Raw genomic sequence first — 22,911 nt, forward strand, 5'->3', positions numbered from 1 at the left:
ATCCACGCGTCCCTCCAGCGAAGTGGCCTGTGGGGCACCACGGCCCTTTATACACAGGCCAAGAGCAAAGTCTAAGGAGCCCCGTGTCGCCCCTCGCCTCCGCTGGCTGCTCACCTCCTCCCCAGAAATTCCTGCAGTTAATGGGTAACCCCCACCACATCCTGGTCAGCCAGGGCGGGATGGGGCACGTGCCCCCGGGGTACCGGGGCACTCCTGGGCTCGGGGTGAGCTCAGCTGCCATGGGGATGAGCAGAGCCAGGCACTGCTGGGGCCCAGAGCCCAGGAGGTGATGCTGGAGGAGCCTCAGCTCTCCATCATTTGGTGCCAGGTGATTCATCCACTGCATGAGAGGAGGAGGAGGAGGAGGAGAAGGGCTTGGTGCTGGTGCTGCTGGGGTGTCACAAACCAGAGGTGAGGCCATGCTCACCTCAGTGCCACCACAGCATCAGTCGTGAGGGATCAGCTCTGCCCAGGGCACAATGGCCTCACTCCCAGAGCCTTGGAGATGGCTGATGCCAACAGCACTGTGATTGATCTCCGTGTTCTGCCACTGGTGGTGATGGTGGCACACAGCCGGGCTCAGTGTGGGGCTGAGGACTGTGTGGGGCAGGGCCTGCATCCCCCTGGCACCACATCTTCCCTGGCACCACATCTTCCCTGGCACCACATCTCCCAGCATGTGCAGTGGGTGAGCAGGAGAGGAGCGAGGCCAGCGCTGCCGTCACCACCTCCTTGGCCCTGTTTATCATTACCTGCCGCTTACACACCTCCAGCCAAGTTTCCATCCACCCACAGGACACACAGCAAGCTCATGTCCACAGGGGACAGACAGTGGCCAAAGGCTCCTCCAGCCCTGTGCCCGTGGGAGTGGGCACAAAGGGGTGTTCAGTTGCCACATCTCCGTTTCTCCAGGATGAAGCACTGCCAGAACTCATTACCATGATGAGCCAGGTGCAAATGAAAGGAAAGATCCCTTGGGTACTGCAGGGCACTCAGGGACAGCCTGGGGACACCTGTGCCACTGCTGGAGCATCACTGAGCCACCTGCACTGCGTCACAGGCTGATGGAGCTGGATGCCCGGGAGGTGGCACAGCAGGGGACGTGTCCTGCCTCCGCAGGGCCTGGGGACCCTTCTGCCCAGGGGTGCAGCCGGTGTGCCGGGGGCTGGTGTCCCTGGTGTCCGCACTTGCCCCGTGCCCAGGGGCTCTTGGCCAGCTGCCCCCACAATCATTAACCCAGTGAGGCCCTGGCAGCTCTGGCTGTCACTCATTGACAGGGTTGGGGCTGAAGTCCTTGGCCATGCCGGCCCTGCAGCTTCCCCTGCTCCACCAGCAGCGCTGGGTAAACAAGCTCCTGGCACTGCCCCTCGCTGCCAGTCAGGGTGGCACTGGAGCCCAGGGCTGGCCCAGCTCTGCCATGGCCCTGGGAAGGCTCTGTGGGGAGAGGAGGGTTGAGGGGACATTGCTGCTGGGAAAAGCACAATCCAGCCCTGATGGCAGAGGAAGGACAGAAAGGAACCTCCAGGCAATGCTCTTTATTTCCCCTGGTTCCACAGCACAGACAGAACTGAGCAGCATCACAGAGACACAGGAGGGCTCTGACTAAGGCCACAGGGCTGCGGCTGGCTGTGGCAGCATAGGGCTGGGTGGCCATGCCCCCATCTCTGGGCAAGCCTGCGGGCCCTGGGTCACCCTTCTGCCTCTGGCCAGGCAGTGGTGGTGCAGTGGTTACCCAAGGCACAGGCAGGAGGGGCTCTGGCAAGGATGGAGGGATCTCCTGGCTGTTGTTGGGGGAACATCTCCATTGCAGATTCTGTCTGGGACCTCTGCGGACACCGGGCTGCTGGGCATGGGGACCAGCAGTGCCCAGCCAGGACTGGCAGATGGAGGCTCCAGGCTCCTGGCAGGAATGACAGGCTGGGCACACGCTGGGGACCGGCACACCAGGCTGAGGTGCTCACACCCAGGGCTGCTGCATTCTGCTGGCACCAAGCAGAGCTGTCCTACAGGCTGAGCACCCACACCCCAGTGGGGATGGGGCAGGGGAGATGGGGATTTGCTCCTGCCTGTCCCTCAGCAGCCGCCCACACAGGATCGCCGGCGGGGAGGAGGAGGAGGAGGAGGAGGAAGGCTTTTTTGGCACCATCTGCTGGCTCTGCCTCTGGCTGCCTGGGGCAGGAACCACGTACCCTGCTCCAAGCAGTGCTGCTGTGGCAGGATCAGGCCACGCTCACGCAATGCAGACGTAACAGCCTGCCCGGGGCACAGCCTGGCAGGGCCACGCTCACCCTCCCCAGCAAGGGTGGACTTGCAAATCAACAACAGGGCAGCCCCGTTCCCACGGGGCCAGGGCTGCATCTGGCTCTGAGCTCGGGGCACAAGTTCTGCTGACCCTGCCTGCCCACAGCACTGCAGCTCAGGACTGGAGCCTGCCTTTCCTCCCCACCCAGCCTGTCCATCCTGCACACCCTGCAGCTGGAAGGGAGCTTTCCCCACCCAGAGAGCGAGCGGGGCTGTGTGACACAGGCAGGATGTGCTGGGCAGGGCAGGGGCACTGGGCAGGGCAGTGCCAGGGACGTTGCAAAGTGCTTTGCAACGAGGGTTCAGACTATGTACAAGAGTCCCTTGGTGTGCACCAGGATGTGGCCCTACAGCGGGGCATGGCAGCTGCTCAGCCACTCACAGGACACGACGTGACAGCGTGGGACAGGACGTGGATGGATCTGCAGTCTGGGCAGTGTCAGCGGTGCAGGGCAGGGGCTGTCGGGCCCCTCTCGAACCCTGGCATGGCCTGGGGGTGCCACACGCCGGGTGTGGACGTGCAGCAGCACTCATCAGAGCTTGTGGTCCAACGAAGGCTGAGCCAGAGCAGGCTCGTCCTGAGGGCAGCTGCTTCCCTCAGAGCCAGCCTGAGAGGCACTGGGCTGCTGTGACCCCTCACAGGCACTGCTGTCCTGCACGGGGAGCTGGAGGAAGTCGGGCAGGACCAGGTCCTCCTTAGAGAGCAGCCCACGCTGGTCGTTGGCCCGGCAGCTCTGGGCACGGTTCAGCAGCTCCACCAGCCCTGGGGAAATGCAGATCATGCACCTGAGCCAGGCACTGGGGCTTTGTCCCAGCACCTCAGCTGCCCCCTCCACCTGATATGACCCTGAACGTGTCCCAGGCACAGCACTGGCACCTTCTCCCCGCTCCACACCAGACCCCAAGTTCCCACAGCCCATTCCCATCTCAGTGGGACCCTGCAGCCGTCCCCAGCACACCAGGAGGGGCTCTGCATCCCTCAGCCCGTGCTTTGCCCCAGCCCCTCAGCATTCAGACATGCCAGCTCTCACCTTCCAGGTCGTACGTGCGGCGGTTGAGGTTCATGGCAGCTGAAGATTGTGGCCTGGAGAAGGAGGAGGGCATCTCCCATCGTGTGTCAGGCTCTGCTCCTGTTGGGCTCCCCTCCTGCAATGAGCAGCCCAGGCCTCAGCCATAGGCAAGGAGGCACCACAGCCTGGGCTGTGTCCCCATCGCCCTCCCACAGCCTGGCTCCTGCCCTGGCACCACTGCCCAGCCCTGTGGCAGGTGCTGGGGCCACAGCAGGGCCCAGCTTCCCTGTGGAGCATGACAGCAGTTGAGAGGGCATCTCTGACCAGGGCTGGTGGGATTTGATGCTCACCTCACTCCGGAGCAGAGAGCAGGCAGCCGCAGCCTCAGCGCTCCCCACCACTCGCACGTCTGCAAGGGAAGGGATGCTCAGGGCCCCATTCCAGCATCCTGGTGCTGGCCAGGCAGGGACAGGATGGACCCTGTCCCATGGCCAGCAGAAAACAGCCTGACCCTCTGGGTGCCCTTCAGGGTGATGTGGCTTAAGGGGACATAGTTTGGAGGACACTTTACCTGCTGGTGTTTCCAAGACAAGTTTCTGAGCAGACACTGTGCTGACCAGCTTCTCCAAGTCCAGGGTGGCTGGCTCACCTTGCTGCAACAGGAACAGCAGCCAGTGTCACACTCACTGTGGCACGGAAAGGCAGCCAGGCTGAGCACCCGTCTGGCCAGACAACACCCCCTGGTCCCTCCCAGCACAGAGCAGGATGTCACAGCCCATCCCAAAACAGGGCTTGTAGGAGCTCACAGGCACACAGCGCTGCTCCCCACTGCCTGCTGAGAGCCAGCAGCCCCTGGCCTGACCCCAAAGGCAGGGTTCCCCCAAAGCAGGGGGCTGGCCGTGCCCCCAGGCTCCTCACCCTGCGCAGCAGCGCCTGCTCCACGCTCACACCGTACTTGCCCAGCACGGGCTGCAGCGCCTCCCGGATGCGCTTGGTTGACTTGGCTGTGATGCGGATGGTCTTGTTGAGGGAGGAGATTTCCAGGCTGCAGAGGGGGACAAGAGGTGGCTGCAGGCAGGAGCAGAGCCAGGGCACACGGGACTGCCTGGGGGACTGGGTTTGAGGCACTGTGCGTGGCCAACAGCATCAGCCCCAAAGCTCCCTGTCACAGACATCTTTTATGAAAAGTCCTTTCTTTAGGATTTTTCCTCCTGAGAAGCTGAGAGGCTTCAAGAACAAAATTTAAACAATGCTTATCTGCTGCTGTGAAATGCAACAAGTAGATCTTTGATTAGCCCATGTTAGTTGTTTTTAATTAACAGCTAATCACAGTCAGCTAGCTCGAACAAAGAGTCCAAGCCACAAGCATTTGTAATCATTCTTTTTTCTATTCATAGCTGGCCTTCTGATGAAATCCGTTCTTCTATTCTTTTAGTATAGTTTTAATGTAATATATATCATAAAATAATAAATCAAGCCTTCTGAAACATGGAGTCAGATCCTCATCTCTTCCCTCATCCTAAGACCCCTGTGAACACGGTTACAGCTCCCACTCACTCAAAGCTTATCCTGTTCTCCAGCTTCACCTCCTGGTCTGCCAGCACGGAGCACTCCTGGTCCAGCACCAACGCTTTCTGCAGGACACAAACCATCAGGAGAGAGCCAGCACGGTGGTCCCGGCACAAGGATGGCTTGGCTGGCACAAACCCTGCTCCCCCCTGCCGGCCCTACCTGCTCATTGCCCACCAGGAACACCTTGATGTCGGGCAGGCTGAAGCCGCGTTTCTCGCACAGCCCGGCCAGCATGTCCCGGATGGAGTGGCCGGGCCGGACAGAGGCCAGCGAGGCCGTGCCATCGGGCAGGTACACACAGCAGTACTTCATGGGCTTGCCTGGCAGCTCTGCCTCGCTGCCCCCCAGGCTCTTCTGCTGGCCCTGAGGGAGGGATGTGGCAGGATGAGCCCAGCCAGCGGCAGCGTGGTGCCCTGGCAGTGCCGTGGTGCCCACTCACCTCCGTGCAGGGGCTGGTGGCTGTGCTGGCCGAGGACAAGAAGCCGAGGTCCAGGCTGGCTGAGGAGTTGAGTGAGCCCTGGGACTCCCTCCACAGCATGGCGCTCCTGCTGCCTTCTCCCCCCTCTAGGACAGACAGAGGGACGGTGGTGGGGACATGAACACCCCTGAGGCCCCTCTGTCCTGCTGAGCAGAGCACCCACCTGCCCAGGAGGGCTCTCGCCGCTCTCCCTTCCTGAAGGAGCGCTGCAGGCTGCGGCTGGCACTGCTGCCCGCCGTCTCCACGCCCATGGGCAGCGACTTGCCCAGCTTCAGCTTCGTCTTCTGGGGTGAATTGAGCAGCATCTCAGCATGGCAACACCTGAGGGTCCCCCTTCCCTTTCCCTGGTGCCCTGGCTGCTTGTCTGTGCCCAGCCTGGGGCTGAGCAGCAGGGAGGGGACCCAGCACCTTGGGGATGTGTCCCCATTGCCCTTTGCCCCTGACTCACCTTGCTGAGGTCAGGAGGGGGGCTGCTGCTGCGGGAGTGGGGCCGCAGGTCAGGCAGGGGCTGGCCCTGGCTCTCTGCCTGCAGGCAGGCCTGGTACAGGGGGGATTTCACAAAACGTGTGTAGCTGTCAAACTTCATCAGGTTGAAGATCTGGAAAGGGAGGATGTGTGTCCTTCAGAGCCCTGCACAGCTCCAGGCTCCGGGCACTGCCCCATGGCACAGCCCCACGGTGACAGCAGTGATGCTGTGTGACGTGTGGGGTGGTCCCACAGCCGCCCCATCCTGTGGGTGCTGCCTTACCTGGAGCTGCTGGATGCGAAACATGTCTGGGGAGGGGGTGGCCAGCATGTCCTCCCCAATCCAGGCCTGCTTGTCAATGTTCACAGGACTGACCGAGTGGCTGGAGAGGAACTCATCGTAGATGCGCCGTGCCTCCTGGGCCAGCTGGGGGGACAGGAGGCCAGGCTGGGACCAGCAACCCCCTCCTCTACACCACACCAGGGGAGCCCCTGCTCACCCCACAGAGACACCTGAGCCCTGAAGAACCAACCTGCCCTGGGACCAGCTCAGTACCTGGATTTCAGGACCGAGCTCTGGGCACAACACAGCAGTGTCTCCACAGAGGCACAACCTGAGGGAGGAACCATCCCCTGCAGCTACCTGGCTCTGCCCCATGGTCCCCTGTCTAGCTCTGCCCTTGGTCTTGTTTGTCTCCCCAGAAACACTCTCCACCCTCTGGCAGGGGAAGCACATCCTGCTCTGTGGGGCAGGCAGTCCCAGCTGTGGCTTTTCAGATGCACATCACATCCATCTCCTTATTCCTTCTGCAAGAGCCCCCAGCCTGCTCAGGCCCCCAGAAGAGGGGACTGCCAGGACCCCTGGACAGCTCTGCCCACATCCCTCCCAGCAGCTGTGAGCAAAGCTGCCCAGAGCTGGTACCTGCTGCGTGTCACTGGCTGGGATCTGCTGGAAGCGCTCACATGCCTGCCAAAAGTAGACATTTTCAGCACTGAACTCCTTCTTGAGGAACTCCTGCAGGGCAGAGAGAGCTGCTGGCCTGGTGGCACCGTGCCTGTGGGACAGTCGGTGTCCCAGGGTGGACGGGGCAGGGGCTGAGCTCTGGGCTGTGACACTCACAGTGAAGTAGGTGACAGCCACACGGTCCTGCAGCAGCGTCTCGAAGGATTCAGCCCAGCTGACCACAGAGCCCTGGGTGGATCCACACGAGGCTGGTGGCCCTGGCAGGCTGTTCACACTGTGGTTGCTGCCACGGGCCCGGGAGGCATTCAACTCTAAAAGAGAAAAAGTGTCACTTCTGGCTGTCTCCCTGTCCCCCCTGTGTCACCCCCCAGCACCAGCAGCCTCCACCTGCCCCATCTGCATCAGACCTGGTGAGTGCTGGGTAGGGAACATGAGGAGCACCACCGTGGCATCCTTGGAGGATTGAGCACCAGGATGACACAGTTGGCACTTCCTGGCATGACAGCCCTCCCTGCCAGGGCTGGCAGTTGTGCCCACCCTGGGTGTCACTGTGACTCCACCCGTGACTCATCTCCTGGGGTAAGACAGCCATGGGGAAAGCAGAGTGGAAGGGGACACAGAGGGCACACAGAGTAGAGGGAAGCTTGGAAGATGGGCAGAGGTGCCTGAGCCCACCTTCTCTACTCCTCTGGCCAAGATGAGGGACAAACCCAGCATGTGGAGGGCACAGAAAATGTAATTTCCAGCTCCCAACCCTGAGGAAACCCCACTTTGGGGAAACCCAGGGTGGCCATGTGCTCACAAAGATGGAAGTTCCCAGGGGCAAGCCCAGCTTTGGAACTGGTTTGACTGGTGTACAGCTGAAGCAGGGGGTCATTAACAAGAGAAGATGAGGCTATGGAAGCAGTGCTGTCCTGGCAAAGCTGGCAGGAACAGAGGAGGTGTGTCAGGCTGCTCCTCTGCCAGGCCTCCTGTACTTATCCTCCTGGTGGGCTAAACCACGAATAAATGGGGCCAATACAGCTAAATAAACCATTTGAGATATCCAGTGCACAGTCAGACCGACAGACAGACAGAGACTCCCTTAGGGAACCTGGGCCTGGCTGGTACCCAGGTTCTCCTTGCCCCAGGAAGCCACTCAGCCCCCTGCACCCCAAAGTGCCAGCTGAGCATCCAGAGGGAGGGACAGGCATCAGGGGCCGTGTGGGAGGGATGGGGGGACATGGCCAGTGCTGGGCAGAGGGCTCAGCCCTGCACCCTCCCATGGCACAGCCCGTGCTGACACAGGACCTCGCTGCCTGCTGGCTCCCTGCCCCTGGCACCCCCTGCCTGTGGGCTTCCCCCTCCCCTGAAGGTGATGCTGGGCTCCTGTCCCAGGGCAGAGAGCAGCCTTACCTCCATCTGACACGGCCGGGCCCTGTGGGAGTGGAAAGAAGAGAGGTCAGAAGGGCTGCGTGGCATTGCTGGCCCGGTGGAGTGGCAGCAGCACCAGGGCAAGCCCAGCTGAGCCCAGAGCGAGAGGCACTGCCAGCAAACACTGCTCTGGTGTTACCTGCCCTGTGGCAGGGGCAGACACAGCACTTCCAACCCAGGGCAGCCAGCAGAGACCTACAAAGGGGGCACAGCCTTTCTCCTACCCCTCCATGGCCCAGGGCCAGGCCAGCAATTGGGGAAGGGCAGCTGCTATCAGATGTAACCTGCCACCCAAACAAGAAGGGAAGAGAGAAGCAGCCTCCACGGCACAGGAAGAGGAGGGGAGGAGGGGAGGGAAGGAAGGAAGGACAACCACAGCCCCAAGCAGGCAAACTGCCTGTTCCCTCCTTCCCTGGAGCCTGGAGCTACAGGAGGAGATGCCCAAAAGAAGGGACCAGGTGCTGACAGTGCAGGGCACAGCAGGACAGGGTGTCTGGGCCACCCCAGACAGCAGCCCTGGGGTGGAGCGGCCAAACAGAGAGATGGGCAGAGCCTCCATGGCCAAAGCCCAGCCACGCACTCGCTGCAGGGTGCTGTGCCTCATCCCCTGCTTGGGGCCACTGAAGGGGTGCCCACATTGCAGTGATGCCCCTGGAAGGGGTGCCCACATTCCATGATGCCCCTGGAAGGGGTACCCACATTCCAGGATGCCCCTGGAAGGGGTGCCCACATTCCATGATGCCCCTGGCCCAGCTGGCCGTGCCCCCCACACAGCTCCCAATTGTCTCCATCCCAGACCCACCATCCCAGCCCTGCCTCTCGCTGCCACCCCACCCCACATTCCTCTGCCATGTCCCTTACCCCGGTCCCACGTCCCTCTCTCCTGCCAGCTCCTTGCTCCTCCCCATCCATCCCTGCTGCCCGCATCCACACGGACACCAGCGCTGCTGACTCCTGTGACCCCATCCCCATCCCCCTGTCCACCACCCAGTGCCACACATCCCCTACAACGCTGCCAAGCCTCACACAGCCCTGCTGCTCACCGCCCCGGCCCCACACGCGTTACCCACCCCGGACACCGCTGCCTGCCCTAAACCCTACACAGCTCCGCCTGCTTGGGATGCCCATCCTGCCCTTCCTGCCCAGGAGCCCCACACCTCCCACCTGCCGGTTTCCTGACTCCACACATCGCTCTGTGTGCCCGTTATCCGCTCCGCACCCTCTGCCCGCCCGCTCCGCACTCCCGGTACCGAGTCCCCGCCGCGCCGCCGGCCGGGGCAGCCCCGGGGGATGGGCACGGGCGCCCCGGGCACTCACCATGCGCCCGTTGTGGACCACCAGCAGTTTGCCCTTGCCCTGCATGCCTGGCTCGGCCCGGCCCGGCCCGGCCCGGCGCGCTACGGGCGCGGCCCGCGGCCCCGCAGCATCCCCGGCCGGCGGCGCGGCTCTCCCGGCCCGGCCCGGCCCGGCGCTCCCGGCACCGCCACACTACCGCTTTCGGCTCCCACAGGAAGTGTCACCATGGGAACCGAGACCGCAGCGGGGGAGCGGGGCCGCCCCGCGCCGCCGGCCCCGCCCCGGCGGACACCGGCCCCAGCCCCGGGCCCGGAGCCGCCGCGGCGCCGCTGCGCCTCCGTGCCCGTCCCCGTCTCCATCTGCATCCGCATCCGTTATCCCAGTCCCATCTGCATCCCCGTTTCCCGTCCCCATTCCCATCTGCATCCCTGTTTCCCATCCCCATCCCATTCATTCCCCATCTGCATCCACATCCGCGATCCCGTCTCCATCTGCGTCCTTGTTTCCATCCCCATCCCTGTCCCTGTCTCCATCCACATCTACATCCGTGACCGCATCCCCATCTGCATCCCTGTTCCCAAACCCATCCCAGTCTCCATTCCCAGCTCGGCTGGGGTCACCAGCCCTTTGTCCCCTCCCCGCAGCCTCCCGGCCATCACATCACCCCGGGGAAGGGGCTGCAGGGGCAGGGGGACATCAGCAGGCCCAGCCTGGTGCCACCAGCCTGGTGCCACTTGCCCTGGTCACAGAGGGTGTGGGGCTGGCCCCAGTGACAGCGTTTGGGGAGGGCTGCCTGTGGTGTGCGTGCCAGCAGAACCTGGCAGGGAGGAGCAGTGGGCATGCAGCTTGGAGTCACCAAAGTGATGCCTAAGCAGTTTTGCCCATCTCCTAAGGCTGGGATTCCATGTTGATCAGCAACCACAAACCAGTGGAGGATATTTTGGGTTATTTGTTAGGAAATCTCAGTAACTAAGAGCGCAGGATAAACCACAGAGCACCATGGCAACCTGCTCAGGGAAATGCTAATAACGGGGATGTAAGGTGGGTGATTAACCTAGCAAAAGCAGAACCCTAACATTAAGTTGGATGCAGATCTGTGCAGAAAAAAATGAAGCTTTCCCACTGTGAGCAGGCAGAAAAGCAGAGCACTACAAGGAGCCAGAGGGCTGGCAGGGTCTCTGGGTGAGGGGAACAAAGGGTGGCACCTCTGGCTGCCCCTCTGCCTCCTGCCATGCATGGAGCAGCAGCGGGATGAGGGGTGATCGTGCTGCTCCCCTCTGCTTTGTTGGAGTGTGGCTGTGTTGTTTGGCTTGGCTTTGCCACCAGAGTTATAAATAAAAATGTCTCTCCAAGAGTGCGTGACTCATGGTCCTCACCACAAGGACAACCTCTCTGCTGGGAAACCTGATCTGAGGATGGAACTGCAGCATGCAGGAATCAAAGACATTGCTTAATTAATGCACTTAATCCAAACGGAGAACAGATGAGCCCCTCACCCCACCTGGGCTGGGGGTGGGCTGCTGGAGAATGTGTCTGAGCCCCTCTGGTCTTGTGTCATCCCCAAGCTCCAGCTGCTGCCAAGCCAGCCTCAACCTGCTCCAGGGCCTGGTGGTTTCCCTTGGGCAGCACTGGGGAGCTGTGGCAGGCGCTGACGTGGCCCCAAGCAAGCTCAGCAATTTCCTCTGCCACCCTGCAAGGGGACAGCTTGGTGTTGCCTCCATGTGAGGTATCCCAGCGTGTGGAGCTGTGCCAGCCCTGTGCCTGGGCACGGCATCCTCTGTGGGGAGAGGGATGGCCTGTGCCCCAGCCCGGGGGCACCTGGCTTATCCCGGGGGTAGGCGACGGCGGGGCGACAGCTGGCTGGAGGATTTGCCGAGGGCATTATTTAACACTGTGGGTAAATGGAGGAACAGCAGCTAATTCCGGAGCCCGTAATCCTCTTCCTCCCCCGGGAACAACGGGGAGCGTGCCAGTCACGAACCCACCGGCGGGCCCCGGGGACGAGCCCCCGGCAGCTCCCCAGGCGGTGCCGCGGGCCGGAGCCACTCCCGGACCATGGGGGATGTGCAGAAGGTAAGCGGGGTCCGTGACATCCCCCCGGCTCCAGGGGGGAGCACAGCACCAGCACTCAGTGCCGCCAGGAGGGGCTGCCAGAGCAGGGCTCTGCCTGGGGCATGGCCTTACTGCGTGCCCAGAAGCTGGGAGTGGTCCCACACCCGGGGAGGGGGGAATTGGGGCTGGGCAGATCTGTGGGGCCACCCCGAGCCTGAACACCTTGGGAGCCGGGCCTTGATGCTCGCTCAGGCCATAGACACAAGGTACCCAAAGCCAGCAGCGTGCCCAGCTCCCCCCTCCCAAAGAAGGGACCCAGCACCCCAGAGGGCTCCCCCAGCACCCCCTGCCCCCAGGGGCTGCTCTCCGTCATCCAGAGGCTGAAGGGATCCCCGGAGCAGGAGCTCCGCATCGTCCTGCTGGGGCTGGACAACGCGGGCAAGACCACGCTGCTGAAGCGCCTGGCGTCTGAGGAGGTCAGCACCATCACCCCCACACAGGTAGGGGCTGCTGGGGCCACGGGCAGGGCAGAGGGCGCAGGGCACACCCATCCCTTGGGTGACACTGGGGTTTGTGTCCCCATGCAGGGATTCAACATAAAGAGCGTGCAGTCCCACGGGTTGAAGCTGAACGTTTGGGATATCGGGGGGCAGCGCTCCATCCGCCCCTACTGGAAGAAGTACCTGGGCAGCACAGACCTGCTGGTGAGTGGGGCAGCACCCCCAGGCCTGTGCAGGCTGTGTGGGCCCCACAGAAGGGCTGTGCAGCCAGGCAAGGAACCCCTGACTGTCCCTTTTGTCCCCACGGCAGATTTATGTCATTGACAGCGCTGACCAGAAGCGTTTCGAGGAGACAGGGCAGGTATGAGGGGTGGCTGTGGGGTGCTGGGGCTCAGATCTGTATGGCACCAGCTCTGCGGGGATGAGGGGGAAGCAAAGCTGCTCTGAATTATGGGGCAGTGCTGCAGGAGGACTGTGCTGTCCTCAGAGCTCTGAGGGAAGACTCAAGATCTCAGCAGGCAGAGATGCCCCACTCCATGGCCCTGAAGCTCCCCCTGAGCTGGGATGCTCCAAGCACAGGGTGACAGTGCCTGGTGAAAGTGACCCCTCAGTCCCCAGCCCTCACCCTACCCAGCACCCAGTTAGTGATGCGGCCAAACAAAGGTTTATGAGCAGCAAATTCAGCTACAAACGCTGGGATTGGAGCTCTGAGAGGGGAAGGTGAGACTCCAAGTGCCAGCCCCGGCTGTGAACAGCCGGCCGTGTGGGTGTGCCAGACAGCTCGGCACTGCCAGGAGCCTCCTGCAGCTGCCCTTTGCCCAGGGCTCTCAGGGCTGCGAGGATTTCAGTGCTCAAGCAGCCCTGCATGGGGCTCCTGGGCTGATGGAGCTGCAGGAGGTAAAGCTCCTTTGGGAGCTTCTCTCCCTTGGAATGTCAAGATTCCTTATCTGCCATGAGCACCAGAGAGGAGGAATTTGGAGGGCTGAGGTGTCCAGCTCCATGGAGGGGGACAGCAGCCCTGGGAGAAGCTTCTCTCTTGGCAGGAGCTGGCAGAGCTCACGGAGGACGAGTCCCTGACGGGGGTCCCGCTGCTGGTGTTTGCCAACAAGCAGGACCTGGTGACTGCAGCACCTGCAGCTGAAATCGCAGAGGGGCTGAGCCTGCACACCTACCGGGACCGGGAGTGGCAGATCCAGGCCTGCTCGGCCCTGTCTGGGGAAGGGGTGCAGGTAGGGATGGGGCCCTGTGGGCTCTGCAGAGCTGGGCCCAGGGCCTGTGCTCACATCCTTCTTCCCTCCAGGATGGGATGAACTGGATTTCCAGCCAGATCATGAACAGGAAGAAGTGAGAGCTGCCAAGTGCCAGACGGGACTGAGCTACAGGTCCCTACGCCACGGCCAACCCCTCATGTCCCTCGACTCCCCCAGAGCCTCGGCTGGGCCCTGAGCCTTAGACTGCCAGGCCCGGATGATTTTCCCACCCAGTCTTCCACAAATCAATCGGCTTCCCCTCTCCCTGCCTCTTGGGCTTCCACGGGCTCCTCACAGCCCCGATCCCCGATCCCCTGCAGCCCCCGTGCTGTTGGAGGGAAGCACGTGTCCCACCGTGCTGAGGGCGTGCACACCTCCAGCATGAGAACCTGCCCAGGACTTGTGCATCCACGCTGCTATCACACCCCACAGGGGCTGCTGTGACCCACACACTGCCCCGGGCAGCCCGGGCACCCCAACACGGCGCTGGCTGCACCGCCAGGCACCCGAATGTTGTGTCCCCTGTGCTCCCGCAGGATGGGACCGGTGCTGCCCCAGGAAAGCCTCAGTTCAGCATTTCTCGCTGGCCAGGGGAGCCCCATGTGCGCACAGGACTCGGGACAAGCATAAAGACAGGACCAGCCACCACCGGAGGGATGTGCCCGGTGCCGCCCAGGGGTCCCCGCACCCTGTCCCTGTTGGTACCACACGCGTTGTGTCCCAGCCGGGGCTGCTGTCGCCGGGCGGAGGTGCCCATCCGGAGGGCCGGGAGGTTCCGCTCCACGGCTGCTGTGGCGGAGGGACGGAGGGAGACCTGCGGGAGCGGGGCGGGGGCTGCCCTGCAACCCTCAATAAAGCGGCTGTGACCTCCTCCATGCTGCCTCGGCCTGTCCTTCCTGAGCCCATTGTTCCGGTTCCCCGTGCCCATTGTCCCCGTTCCCCGTGCCCATCCCGGGGCCGTTCCCGATCCCATTGTCCCCGTTCCCCGTGCCCATCCCGGGGCCGTTCCCGATCCCATTGTCCCCGTTCTCCGTGCCCATCCCGGGGCCGTTCCCGATCCCATTGTTCCCGTTCCCCGTGCCCATCCCGGGGCCGTTCCCGATCCCATTGTTCCCGTTCCCCGTGCCCATCCCGGGGCCGTTCCCGATCCCATTGTTCCCGTTCCCGGGACCCGTCGGGGCGGGTCACGTGTCCCGTGTCCCGTGGGAGGCACGAGCCGCGCACGTGAGGCGGCCCGGGGAAGGCGGGCGGACTACACCTCCCGGCACGCCCCGCGCCGCCGCGCACGCGTAGAGCACGCCGCGAGGCCGTTCGGCCCCCTGCTCCCGCCTCCCGCCGCACTACGGGACCTTCGCGCCCCGCTAGCCCCGCCCTCCTCCCCTGCCATAGGCGGGCAGTGATGCCGCTCACGCCTGGGGGTGGGATCGCAGTGAGCGCGGGTTTCTAATTGGCTGCTGCCGTTGCGAGAAGGGCCTGAGGGCGGGGCGGGGGAAGGCGGAAGCGGAGCATGGCGGCGGGTGCGGGCGGGTTGGTGGCGGCGGTCGCGCTGCTGTTGACCCTGGCCGGGCCGCGCCCGGTGCCCGCCGAGCTCACGGATGGCAACAGCGAGCACCTGAAGCGGGAGCACTCTCTGATGAAGCCGTACCAGGGTGAGCGCGGGGCCGAGGGGACGCTCGGGGCGCCCCCCGAGCAGCCCGGGCTGATCCGCGCTCTGTCGGCCCCTTTGCAGGCGCGGGCTCCGCCGCCATGCCGCTGTGGGACTTCACGGGCAGCACCATGGTCACCAGCCAGTACGTGCGCCTCACGCCCGACGAGCGCAGTCGGGAGGGCTCCATCTGGAACCGCGTGGTGAGAGCCGGGGCGGGACGGGCGGGGGTCGGTGCGGGCCGGCGCCTCCCGCCTGACGGGGCTCGGTGTCTCCCACAGCCCTGCTTCCTCAAGGACTGGGAGCTCCACGTGCACTTCAAGATCCACGGAGCCGGCAAGAAGAACCTGCACGGGGACGGGCTGGCGCTGTGGTACACGCAGGAGCGCCTCACGCCAGGTCGGTGCCGGGAGCCGCTGGCCCGCAGCACACGGGGCCCGTCCCGGGCCGCAGCTGGGCAGGCACGGCTCGCAGCTCCCCGCTCTGGTTTCGCTGGCCAGGCACGGCTCTCAGCTCCCCGCTCTGGTTTCGCTGGCCAGGCACGGCTCGCAGCTCCCTGCTCTGGTTTCGCTGGCCAGGCACGGCTCGCAGCTCCCCGCTCTGGTTTTGCTAGGCTGGGCTGACGTGTCCCGTGTGCTCTGCCCGGGCAGCAGGTGCCATCAGCCACCTGCTTGGCAGCCAACAGCTCGTACAGCTCAGAACTCTCTGAGCACAGATTCTCACTTCCTTCTGTCTCTTCCTCTCTCCACTCCTCTGCCCTGTTCCAGGTCCTGTCTTTGGCAGCAAGGACAACTTCCATGGGCTGGCTATTTTCCTTGATACCTATCCCAACGATGAGGCCACGGAGGTGAGTGCTCCAGATAGCTTGTGCAGTGTCTAGCAGGCTGTTCCCTTCCTGCTCCGAGTGCTTCTCACCTGATCCAAGGAAAAGCCTCTCCCTAGTTGGGCATGGTCTGCTCTTCCTGTCTGGGAGTTGGGAAAGAGAGGAGTTTGTGTGCATTGATGGAGATAAGAAGCTCCTTGCTCTTTCTTGTGCTGCTCTTGGCTACACAGATGTTTCCAAGGCATCTTCTCTGCACCGGAGAGCAGGCACAGAGCTGGTGTAAACCCAGCACCACCTGCCAATATTCATCCTGAGTGCTATTCCCTGACCTCTGGGCTTTGGATACTCATCCCATGATGTTTCTGCCCTTATTTTCTCTTTGCAACCTGTGTATGTCTGAAAGAAACTCCTGGGCTGCCTTTTTGCTCCCGAATTCTCCATGGCCACAGGACAGATCAGTCCTGTGAGGGCTGGGGATCCTTTTCTTGTGTCCTGCTCTGTGTTTGTGGATCCCGTTACGACACAGTCAGAAAACAAAACTCTGCTTTTGGGTCTGTACCATCAAAACCATGATAAAAAAAAGTAATGAAGCATCTGGAAATGACCCATCTCCCTCTTGTCTTTATGCTCATGGGAGGTGAATTCCTGCCTCCAGTTGTCCTCTCCTGGTGTAGGTAATCCACTGATCACAAAACCCTGTGTGGTTTTGCTGCTTATGTAGATTTCTGTCCATTCTGGGTCTTGTGCTCAGGGAGCAACTGGATGTGGCAGTCAGGGTAGCTGACAAGGTGGGGATTGGTCACAGGTTGGACTGAATGCTCTCAGAGGTCTTTTCCAACCTAAATGATTCTGGGGTTTTTACCCAGCCACTCTGCACGTGTGGGACACTCTGGTTGCCCTGGCCATGGAGTACAGGGTGGGTTTGTTTACAGAATCACAGGATGGGGCTCTTGAAATGGGAGCTCAGGAAGGGAGGCTCTGCTTTAGGCAGCTCAGACTTGGTTCAGAAGCAGCTTTAGGTGGAGCAGCAGCCGTGCCCATCCCATGCTCCGTGCCTGACCAGGGCTGTGGTGCCGCGTCCTGCTCCCACCCTGCGGGCTCTCTCTGCGCCCCAGAGCTCCCTCAGCGTGTCCCCTGTCTGTCCCCACAGCGTGTGTTCCCCTACATCTCAGCCATGGTCAACAACGGCTCCCTGAGCTACGACCACAGCAAGGACGGGCGCTGGACGGAGCTGGCCGGCTGCTCGGCCGACCTGCGCAACCAGAACCACGACACCTTCCTGGCCGTGCGCTACTCCCGCGGCCGCCTCACGGTGAGACCACGGGGGGAAGCTGCTCAGGGGCAGGGCTGGCTCCACCAGGGGCTGGAGATGCTGTTCCAGGCTCAGCCAGTGCTTCTGTGGCACTTCCATCTCCAAAAGAGGTGCAGCCAGGCAGGATAGTGGCGTGCCAAAAGTGATTGATTGCCTGGAGAGGGTGTGCAGTGTCCCTCGCTGGAGATGTTAATGAATCATCTGGACACAGTCTCTGTGATTTGGGGTGATGGTGTTCGCAGGGGTCTTAGGATGAGGGAAGAGATGAGGATCTGACTCCATGTTTCAGAAGGCTTGATTTATTATTTTATGACATATATTATATTAAAACTATACTAAAAGAATAGAAGAAAGGATTTCATCAGAAGGCTAGCTAAGAATAGAAAAGGAATGATAACAAAGGCTTGTGACTGACTGAGAGAGTCCGAGCCAGCTGACTGCGATTGGCCATTAATTACAAACAACCACATGAGACCAATCATAGATCCACCTGTTGCATTCCACAGCAGCAGATAATCATTGTTTACATTTTGTTTCTGAGGCCTCTCAGCTTCTCCGGATAAAAAATCCTAAGGAAAGGATTTTTCAGAAAATATGGCTGCAATTTGGGATGGCCCTGCTTGAGCAGGGAGGGTGGAGCCTGTCCCATGGTTATGAACATTCCTGGTGTGACTCTCATGGTTTTGCAGGTGATGACTGATGTGGAAGACAAGAATGAATGGAAGAACTGCATCGACATCGCAGGGGTGCAGCTGCCAACCGGGTACTTCTTTGGTGCTTCTGCTGGCACTGGAGATCTCTCTGGTGAGAGGGGCTTTGCTCAGGGGAACACGTGGTGGTTGGAGCCTGGATTAGGTGGCACTGTCTTGGCAGGGGAGTTGGATCTCCAGAGGTCCCTTCCAACCCTAAAAATGTAATTCTGGGATTGATGCACTGGATAGTTTCCATTGATTCCTTGCTCTGGATTGCTCACCGGGCTCTTGAAACCCTTTTGGGACCTATGGCTGGGGAAAGGAGGCACCTGAGAGCTAAGGAACCTCTTTGGATTGCTGTTTGATACCTGGGGCTGAGGGTGGCTTGAGAGGGAAGGAGACTGGACCTGGCAGAGGATGCTCTGAGGGGTGCTCTGAGTGTGTGGACATCTCAGAGCTTCTGATGGTGTTTGCTGCTCACGGTTGTTCCTCAGACAATCACGACATCATCTCGATGAAGCTGTTCCAGCTCATGGTGGAGCACCCTGTGGAAGATGAGGCCGTTGACTGGACCAAGATCGAGCCGAGGGTCAGCCTCCTGAAATCTCCCAAAGGTGAGCCTGTGAAACCTTTTGTGGGGGATTTGGAAACCTTCCGTGGGCGATTGGGAGGTCTGGGAGGCACTGAAGGCGTGACACCTGGCAGAACTGCCTGGGACCCGAGGTTCTGTTGGTGTCTGTAGCTGTTCTTTCCCTTGCAGACAACGTGGATGACCCGACGGGGAATTTCCGGAGCGGGCCGCTGACGGGCTGGAAGGTGTTCCTGCTCCTGCTCTGTGCCCTGCTGGGCATCATCGTCTGCGCCGTGGTGGGAGCCGTGGTCTTCCAGAAACGCCAGGAGCGGAACAAGCGTTTCTACTAGTGGAGCACCTGTGCCCAAACCCATCTTTTGTTATGGGGAGCTGTAAAAAAAAAACTGTGGTTTCTAAATGCTGTTTCTGAGAAATACCAGAAGTATTTTCTTACCTGTCTGTTTGGCTGTAACCCCTGCCTGGCCCTTGGCCTCCCGCGGGTTGGACTGAGGGCAGTGATGCCCGCTGGCTCCCCAGAGCTCTGGTGAGGGAGCCTGGAGGTTGCTCCCCGGTTTTTCCAGCGCTCCCCCCGCCTTGCTGGGACTTGCTGTGCTGCCTGGGGCAGGTGTGAACATGAGGGGCTGAGGGGAGGGGGTGCGAGTGGGGCATTAAAGGACTGACACCACCCGAGGCTCTGGCTCTGTGTGCTGAGGAGAGAAGGGAGCAGGGTGGGCAGTGCTGAAGGGACTGGGGGGATGGAGAGAGGCAATCCTGGGAGGATCCCCAAGGCTCCGCGGGTGGCTCTGCGCTCTCGGCATTGGCGGGGTTGCGGCGCGGGGTCCCCGCGGTTTCCGGCGGAGCCCCGGGAGGGGGTGGCGGTGGGACGGGGCGGAGAGGATGGCCCCGGCGGCCGGTCCCGCCCCTTCGGCGGAAGAGAGCGGGGCCGTGTTTCCGGGGGAGCGGGGGAGCCGCCAGCGTGTCCCGGGGCCGGGGGCGATGGGCCCGGCCCGCCGCAGGGACGCGCTCCGGCTGCGCGGCGGAGGGTGAGCCCGGCCGTACCGGGGATGAGAGCCCGGCCGTACCGGGCGGTACCGGGGGCTGAGCCCGGCCGTACCGGGCGGTACCGGGGATCGCACCGGGGGCTGGGCGGGCTCGGGGGATGCTGTCCCGCTGCAAGGGCGGGGGTCCCACGGTGCGCTGACCCCGCTCCATCCCGCAGGTCCCCGCCGCTCCTGCGGCTCTTCCCCGGCCGGCTCTCCGCCTTCCCGCTGTTCCTGCTGGCGCTGCTGCTCGGCTTCGCCTCGCTGCTCTGGCTCCAGCTCAGCTGCTCGGGCGAGGGCCCGGCACCGGCGGGGCAGCCCCGGGGCGCTCCCCGGCAGCCCTGCCCGGCCCCGGCCCCGCCGCTGCCGCCCCACGAGGAGCCGTCGTGGGCTCCGCACCGGCTGGCGCTGCTGGTGCCCTTCCGAGAGCGCTTCGAGGAGCTGCTGGCCTTCGTGCCCTACATGCACCGCTTCCTCAGCAAGAAGAAGATCCGCCACCGCATCTTCATCCTCAACCAAGTGGATCATTTCAGGTATGGCGTCTCCCTGTGCCGAGGGGTCCTGCCCGAAGCTCTGGGAGTGCTGGGAGGGTGCTGCAGAGAAGTGTAGGACCGGAGCAGCGGGATGTCAGGGCAGTGTGTGATGCACTCCCCAAAGCTGCTCATTCTAGAGCTCAGAGATGGACAAAGTGCTGGTTTGCTTCTTTCTTGCTTAGCAAGAATAGAATCTGAGCATAGAATCCTTTATCCTCGTGTATTTCAGCTTTCTCCCCAGTGTCACAGGTCTGCAGCGGCAAACATATGGGGACTGTGGAAGTGAAAGACAGGCCATGGGGTGTTTGGAAGTGCTGTCACCCCCAGCTCACTGTGCAGGATGCAGAGCTGTGTTTGCATGTGTCCCTGTTTGGGGACCGGTCAGACACTGAGCATTGATGATTGTGGCAGGGGGATGTGGGGACAGTGGCTGCTCTGCTTGGTGGCACTGAGAGCCCCCAGTCCCTGGCAGGTTTAACAGGGCATCCCTGATCAACGTGGGCTTCCTGGAGAGCGGCAACGACACCGACTACATCGCCATGCACGACGTGGATCTCCTGCCCCTCAACGAGCACCTGGACTACAGCTTCCCCGAGGCAGGGCCCTTCCACGTGGCATCCCCCGAGCTGCACCCCCTCTACCACTACAAGACCTACGTGGGTGGCATCCTGCTGCTCACCAAGCAGCACTATGAGCTGGTGAGCTCCTAGGTGGCGTGTCCTGGACAGCTGGGGCAGGAGCTATAACATTATCATGGTCAACTTGGGACGTGGGGACAGGAATTAAAATGGTTTGGGGAGAGAGGCTGTGGTCTGAGCTGCTGGGGGCTGGACAGGGGAGGCTGGGCTGGTGCCAGCTCCTCTGAGGCTGTGGAGCTGTGCTGGGCCTTGGCTGCTATGGTGCTGCTCTCGTTGCAGTGCAATGGGATGTCCAACCGCTTCTGGGGCTGGGGACGGGAGGACGATGAGTTCTATCGACGTATCAAAGGAGCTGGTCTCCAGGTAAGGGGTCTCTGCACCCTCCTGCCTTGAAATTGCCCTTTTTTACATCTCTTCACCCGTCCCTCACTGTGACCACCCAGTTTGGGCTGTGGGCAGCCCTGCGCTCCAGCAGCAGGTGCAGGAGTGTTCCAGTAGCTGTAGGGAAGCTCTGCTCTTCTCCCAGGTCCGTCGTCCCTCTGGAATCACAACTGGATACGAGACTTTCCAGCACCTGCACGACCCAGCCTGGAGGAAGAGAGACCAGAAGCGCATTGCTGCACAGAAACAGGTGAGAGCTGTGGTCCAGGGGAGCCACAGGACCTTGGGGCTGTGGTCACCATGTGCTCTGAGCCCTCCTTGCTCGTGTCCTTCTCTGCCAGCTCTGGCTCCCTCCCCGGGCCCTGGGTGCTTCTCCCTTCCAGCCTGGGCCGAACAGTCTCTCTCTCCCTCAGGAGCAGTTCAAAGTGGATCGGGAGGGAGGCCTGAACAACGTGAGGTACAGAATCGAGTCACGCACAGATCTGAGCGTGGCAGGAGCCCCTTGCACCGTCCTCAATATCCTGCTGGACTGTGACACGAACGAGACCCCGTGGTGCACGTTTGGCTGAGCCCATCCCCTGTGCCAGTCGTGGCTCTGTGCTGGTGCCAAGGCTCCCTGGCTGCCGTGCAGCTGCCTGGAGCAGGCAGGGGTTTGCAGCGGATGAGCGTGGCAGTGCTGGCGAGACACAGAGGAGCAGAAGAGGCTGAGAACTGGACTCTGCTGGGAGCTACAGAGAGGAGGCTGAGAGTGGGACGCGCTGGTGCTGCCTCCCAGGGCAGTGCAGGACGTGGCTTTCCTGTGCTGGACATGGCTGAGCTGCCACGCAGCTCTGAGGACAATAAAGAACTGTCAGGACACCTGTGAGTTGTGAATGCCCTGGGCTGTGCTGGCATCACTCCATTTTCCTGTTCCCTTCACCTTCCTTCAGCACACCTGTCCTGGCTTGGCCCCAGCTCCTCTCTGTGTGACAGGTGAGCCCTGAGCTGCTCTGGCTCCGAGGCCAAGCCAGTCTGAAACGGGCTCTGAGAGAGATGGTGCCTCTTCAGTGCCCCCAGGGCTGGGCTGTTGGCATTTCAGTGCAGGAAGTGGTTGTGGTTGAGCCGTGCCCGAGCCCCAGCATCCACAGCCCTGCTGGGCGTCAGCACTTGTAGGCCAGAACCTCTCTGGGGTGAGGAGGAGAGTTCTGGCTGTGCTTCCCTTGCCTGCCTTCCATGTGTGTGCTCCCTCAGCCTTTCTGGGGGGTTGGAAAATCGGATGTCTCCTCTGGGGTCTTGGCACAGGTTGTGGGTGCTGCTGCCTCCTCAGGCTGGGCAGACCCAGCTGAACAGCCAGTACCTCTCTGTTCAGCCCCACCACTAGCACTGGCACCAGGCCCTCTGCGCTTCCTGGCCCCTTCTGTCCTCATCTCCTGCCTGCCACTTCCTGGAGTGGTTGCTTTGCATCCTCAGAGAGAAGCTGTTGCCATCCTGGGAAGACGAATAGCTCCAGAGAGGAGGGAGGGAGGGAAAAAAGCATCAGAGCCAAGTGCAGGGCTCATGTACCCTGTAGGAGCTGTGGGATGGGGTGTCTGGAGGGATCTGGTGCCCCCTTTCTGTGCTGCTCTGGAGCTGGGAGAGGAGTCTGGAGCCCTGGGACAGGGTGTCAGGGTGGTGCAGGATGGTGAGGATCTGCTCTGCAGCATGGAAGCAGCAGGCTCAGCCTTGGGGCACTGTGGGGCTGTGCTGTCCAAGAGCACCTGATGGCCTCTCCAGCCTGCTGGCTCCAAAGCAGTGCTGGTATCTGGTATCAGGTATCTTTGTGCTGGTACCTGGCATGAAGGTGCTGGTGAACTTGGACAGCTGGTGCACTTCTCCACAGGTGTTCCAGGACCAGCCATGCCCTTGCTGTGGGCAGCCAGGGGGAGAGACTGGCCCAGCAGCCCCACTCTGCCTGTCCATGGCACGGCTTTGGGATCAGCCATCTGTGTGGCAGCGC

The 22,911-nt window shown here is 62.0% G+C and overlaps 4 protein-coding genes across 4 annotated transcripts; 3 read left to right on the plus strand and 1 right to left on the minus strand.

The window, feature by feature from the left end:
- Positions 1 to 1,763: 1,763 nt before the first annotated feature.
- On the minus strand, positions 1,764 to 9,675 carry RGS14 (regulator of G protein signaling 14). The gene is made up of 15 exons (XM_058815364.1): positions 9,521 to 9,675; positions 8,186 to 8,207; positions 6,947 to 7,101; positions 6,749 to 6,841; positions 6,110 to 6,253; positions 5,810 to 5,959; positions 5,525 to 5,645; positions 5,323 to 5,447; positions 5,043 to 5,246; positions 4,869 to 4,945; positions 4,230 to 4,356; positions 3,883 to 3,964; positions 3,662 to 3,720; positions 3,333 to 3,447; positions 1,764 to 3,064 (listed from the first exon to the last, which is right to left on the minus strand). Exons 1-15 carry the CDS (start codon positions 9,563 to 9,565, stop codon positions 2,835 to 2,837), a joined length of 1,749 nt encoding a protein of 582 aa, XP_058671347.1. The 5' UTR covers positions 9,566 to 9,675; the 3' UTR covers positions 1,764 to 2,834.
- A 1,879-nt stretch (positions 9,676 to 11,554) lies between these two features.
- Positions 11,555 to 13,399, plus strand: LOC131564845 (ADP-ribosylation factor-like protein 3). The gene is made up of 6 exons (XM_058815444.1): positions 11,555 to 11,572; positions 11,908 to 12,051; positions 12,139 to 12,255; positions 12,362 to 12,412; positions 13,095 to 13,280; positions 13,352 to 13,399. Exons 1-6 carry the CDS (start codon positions 11,555 to 11,557, stop codon positions 13,397 to 13,399), a joined length of 564 nt encoding a protein of 187 aa, XP_058671427.1.
- A 1,397-nt stretch (positions 13,400 to 14,796) lies between these two features.
- Positions 14,797 to 19,013, plus strand: LMAN2 (lectin, mannose binding 2). The gene is made up of 8 exons (XM_058815332.1): positions 14,797 to 14,950; positions 15,031 to 15,149; positions 15,228 to 15,345; positions 15,714 to 15,793; positions 16,920 to 17,081; positions 17,771 to 17,885; positions 18,268 to 18,387; positions 18,534 to 19,013. The coding sequence occupies exons 1-8, from the start codon at positions 14,809 to 14,811 to the stop codon at positions 18,692 to 18,694; spliced, it is 1,017 nt and encodes a 338-aa protein (XP_058671315.1). The 5' UTR covers positions 14,797 to 14,808; the 3' UTR covers positions 18,695 to 19,013.
- A 290-nt stretch (positions 19,014 to 19,303) lies between these two features.
- B4GALT7 (beta-1,4-galactosyltransferase 7) lies at positions 19,304 to 21,784 on the plus strand. The gene is made up of 6 exons (XM_058815459.1): positions 19,304 to 19,387; positions 19,564 to 19,917; positions 20,390 to 20,615; positions 20,835 to 20,918; positions 21,082 to 21,186; positions 21,350 to 21,784. The coding sequence occupies exons 1-6, from the start codon at positions 19,341 to 19,343 to the stop codon at positions 21,503 to 21,505; spliced, it is 972 nt and encodes a 323-aa protein (XP_058671442.1). The 5' UTR covers positions 19,304 to 19,340; the 3' UTR covers positions 21,506 to 21,784.
- Positions 21,785 to 22,911: the final 1,127 nt, after the last annotated feature.

This window comes from Ammospiza caudacuta, chromosome 16 (genome assembly GCF_027887145.1).
Source record: "Ammospiza caudacuta isolate bAmmCau1 chromosome 16, bAmmCau1.pri, whole genome shotgun sequence".
In the NCBI taxonomy this organism is placed as follows: Eukaryota; Metazoa; Chordata; class Aves; order Passeriformes; family Passerellidae; genus Ammospiza; species Ammospiza caudacuta.

Coding starts and splice junctions, on each gene's coding strand:
- LMAN2 (XM_058815332.1), top strand. CDS start 14,809: ATGGCGGCGGGTGCGGGCGGGTTGGTGGCGGCGGTCGCGCTGCTGTTG. Junction 17,886..18,267: donor TGGCACTGGAGATCTCTCTG/GTGAGAGGGGCT, acceptor GTTGTTCCTCAG/ACAATCACGACATCATCTCG. Junction 18,388..18,533: donor CCTCCTGAAATCTCCCAAAG/GTGAGCCTGTGA, acceptor TTTCCCTTGCAG/ACAACGTGGATGACCCGACG.
- RGS14 (XM_058815364.1), bottom strand. CDS start 9,565: ATGCAGGGCAAGGGCAAACTGCTGGTGGTCCACAACGGGCGCATG. Junction 7,102..8,185: donor CCCGGCCGTGTCAGATGGAG/GTAAGGCTGCTC, acceptor TTTCTCTTTTAG/AGTTGAATGCCTCCCGGGCC. Junction 3,065..3,332: donor CCGCACGTACGACCTGGAAG/GTGAGAGCTGGC, acceptor GCATTTCCCCAG/GGCTGGTGGAGCTGCTGAAC.
- LOC131564845 (XM_058815444.1), top strand. Junction 12,052..12,138: donor GCACCATCACCCCCACACAG/GTAGGGGCTGCT, acceptor GTCCCCATGCAG/GGATTCAACATAAAGAGCGT. Junction 13,281..13,351: donor TGTCTGGGGAAGGGGTGCAG/GTAGGGATGGGG, acceptor TCTTCCCTCCAG/GATGGGATGAACTGGATTTC.
- B4GALT7 (XM_058815459.1), top strand. CDS start 19,341: ATGGGCCCGGCCCGCCGCAGGGACGCGCTCCGGCTGCGCGGCGGAGG. Junction 20,616..20,834: donor CCAAGCAGCACTATGAGCTG/GTGAGCTCCTAG, acceptor CTCTCGTTGCAG/TGCAATGGGATGTCCAACCG. Junction 21,187..21,349: donor GCATTGCTGCACAGAAACAG/GTGAGAGCTGTG, acceptor TCTCTCCCTCAG/GAGCAGTTCAAAGTGGATCG.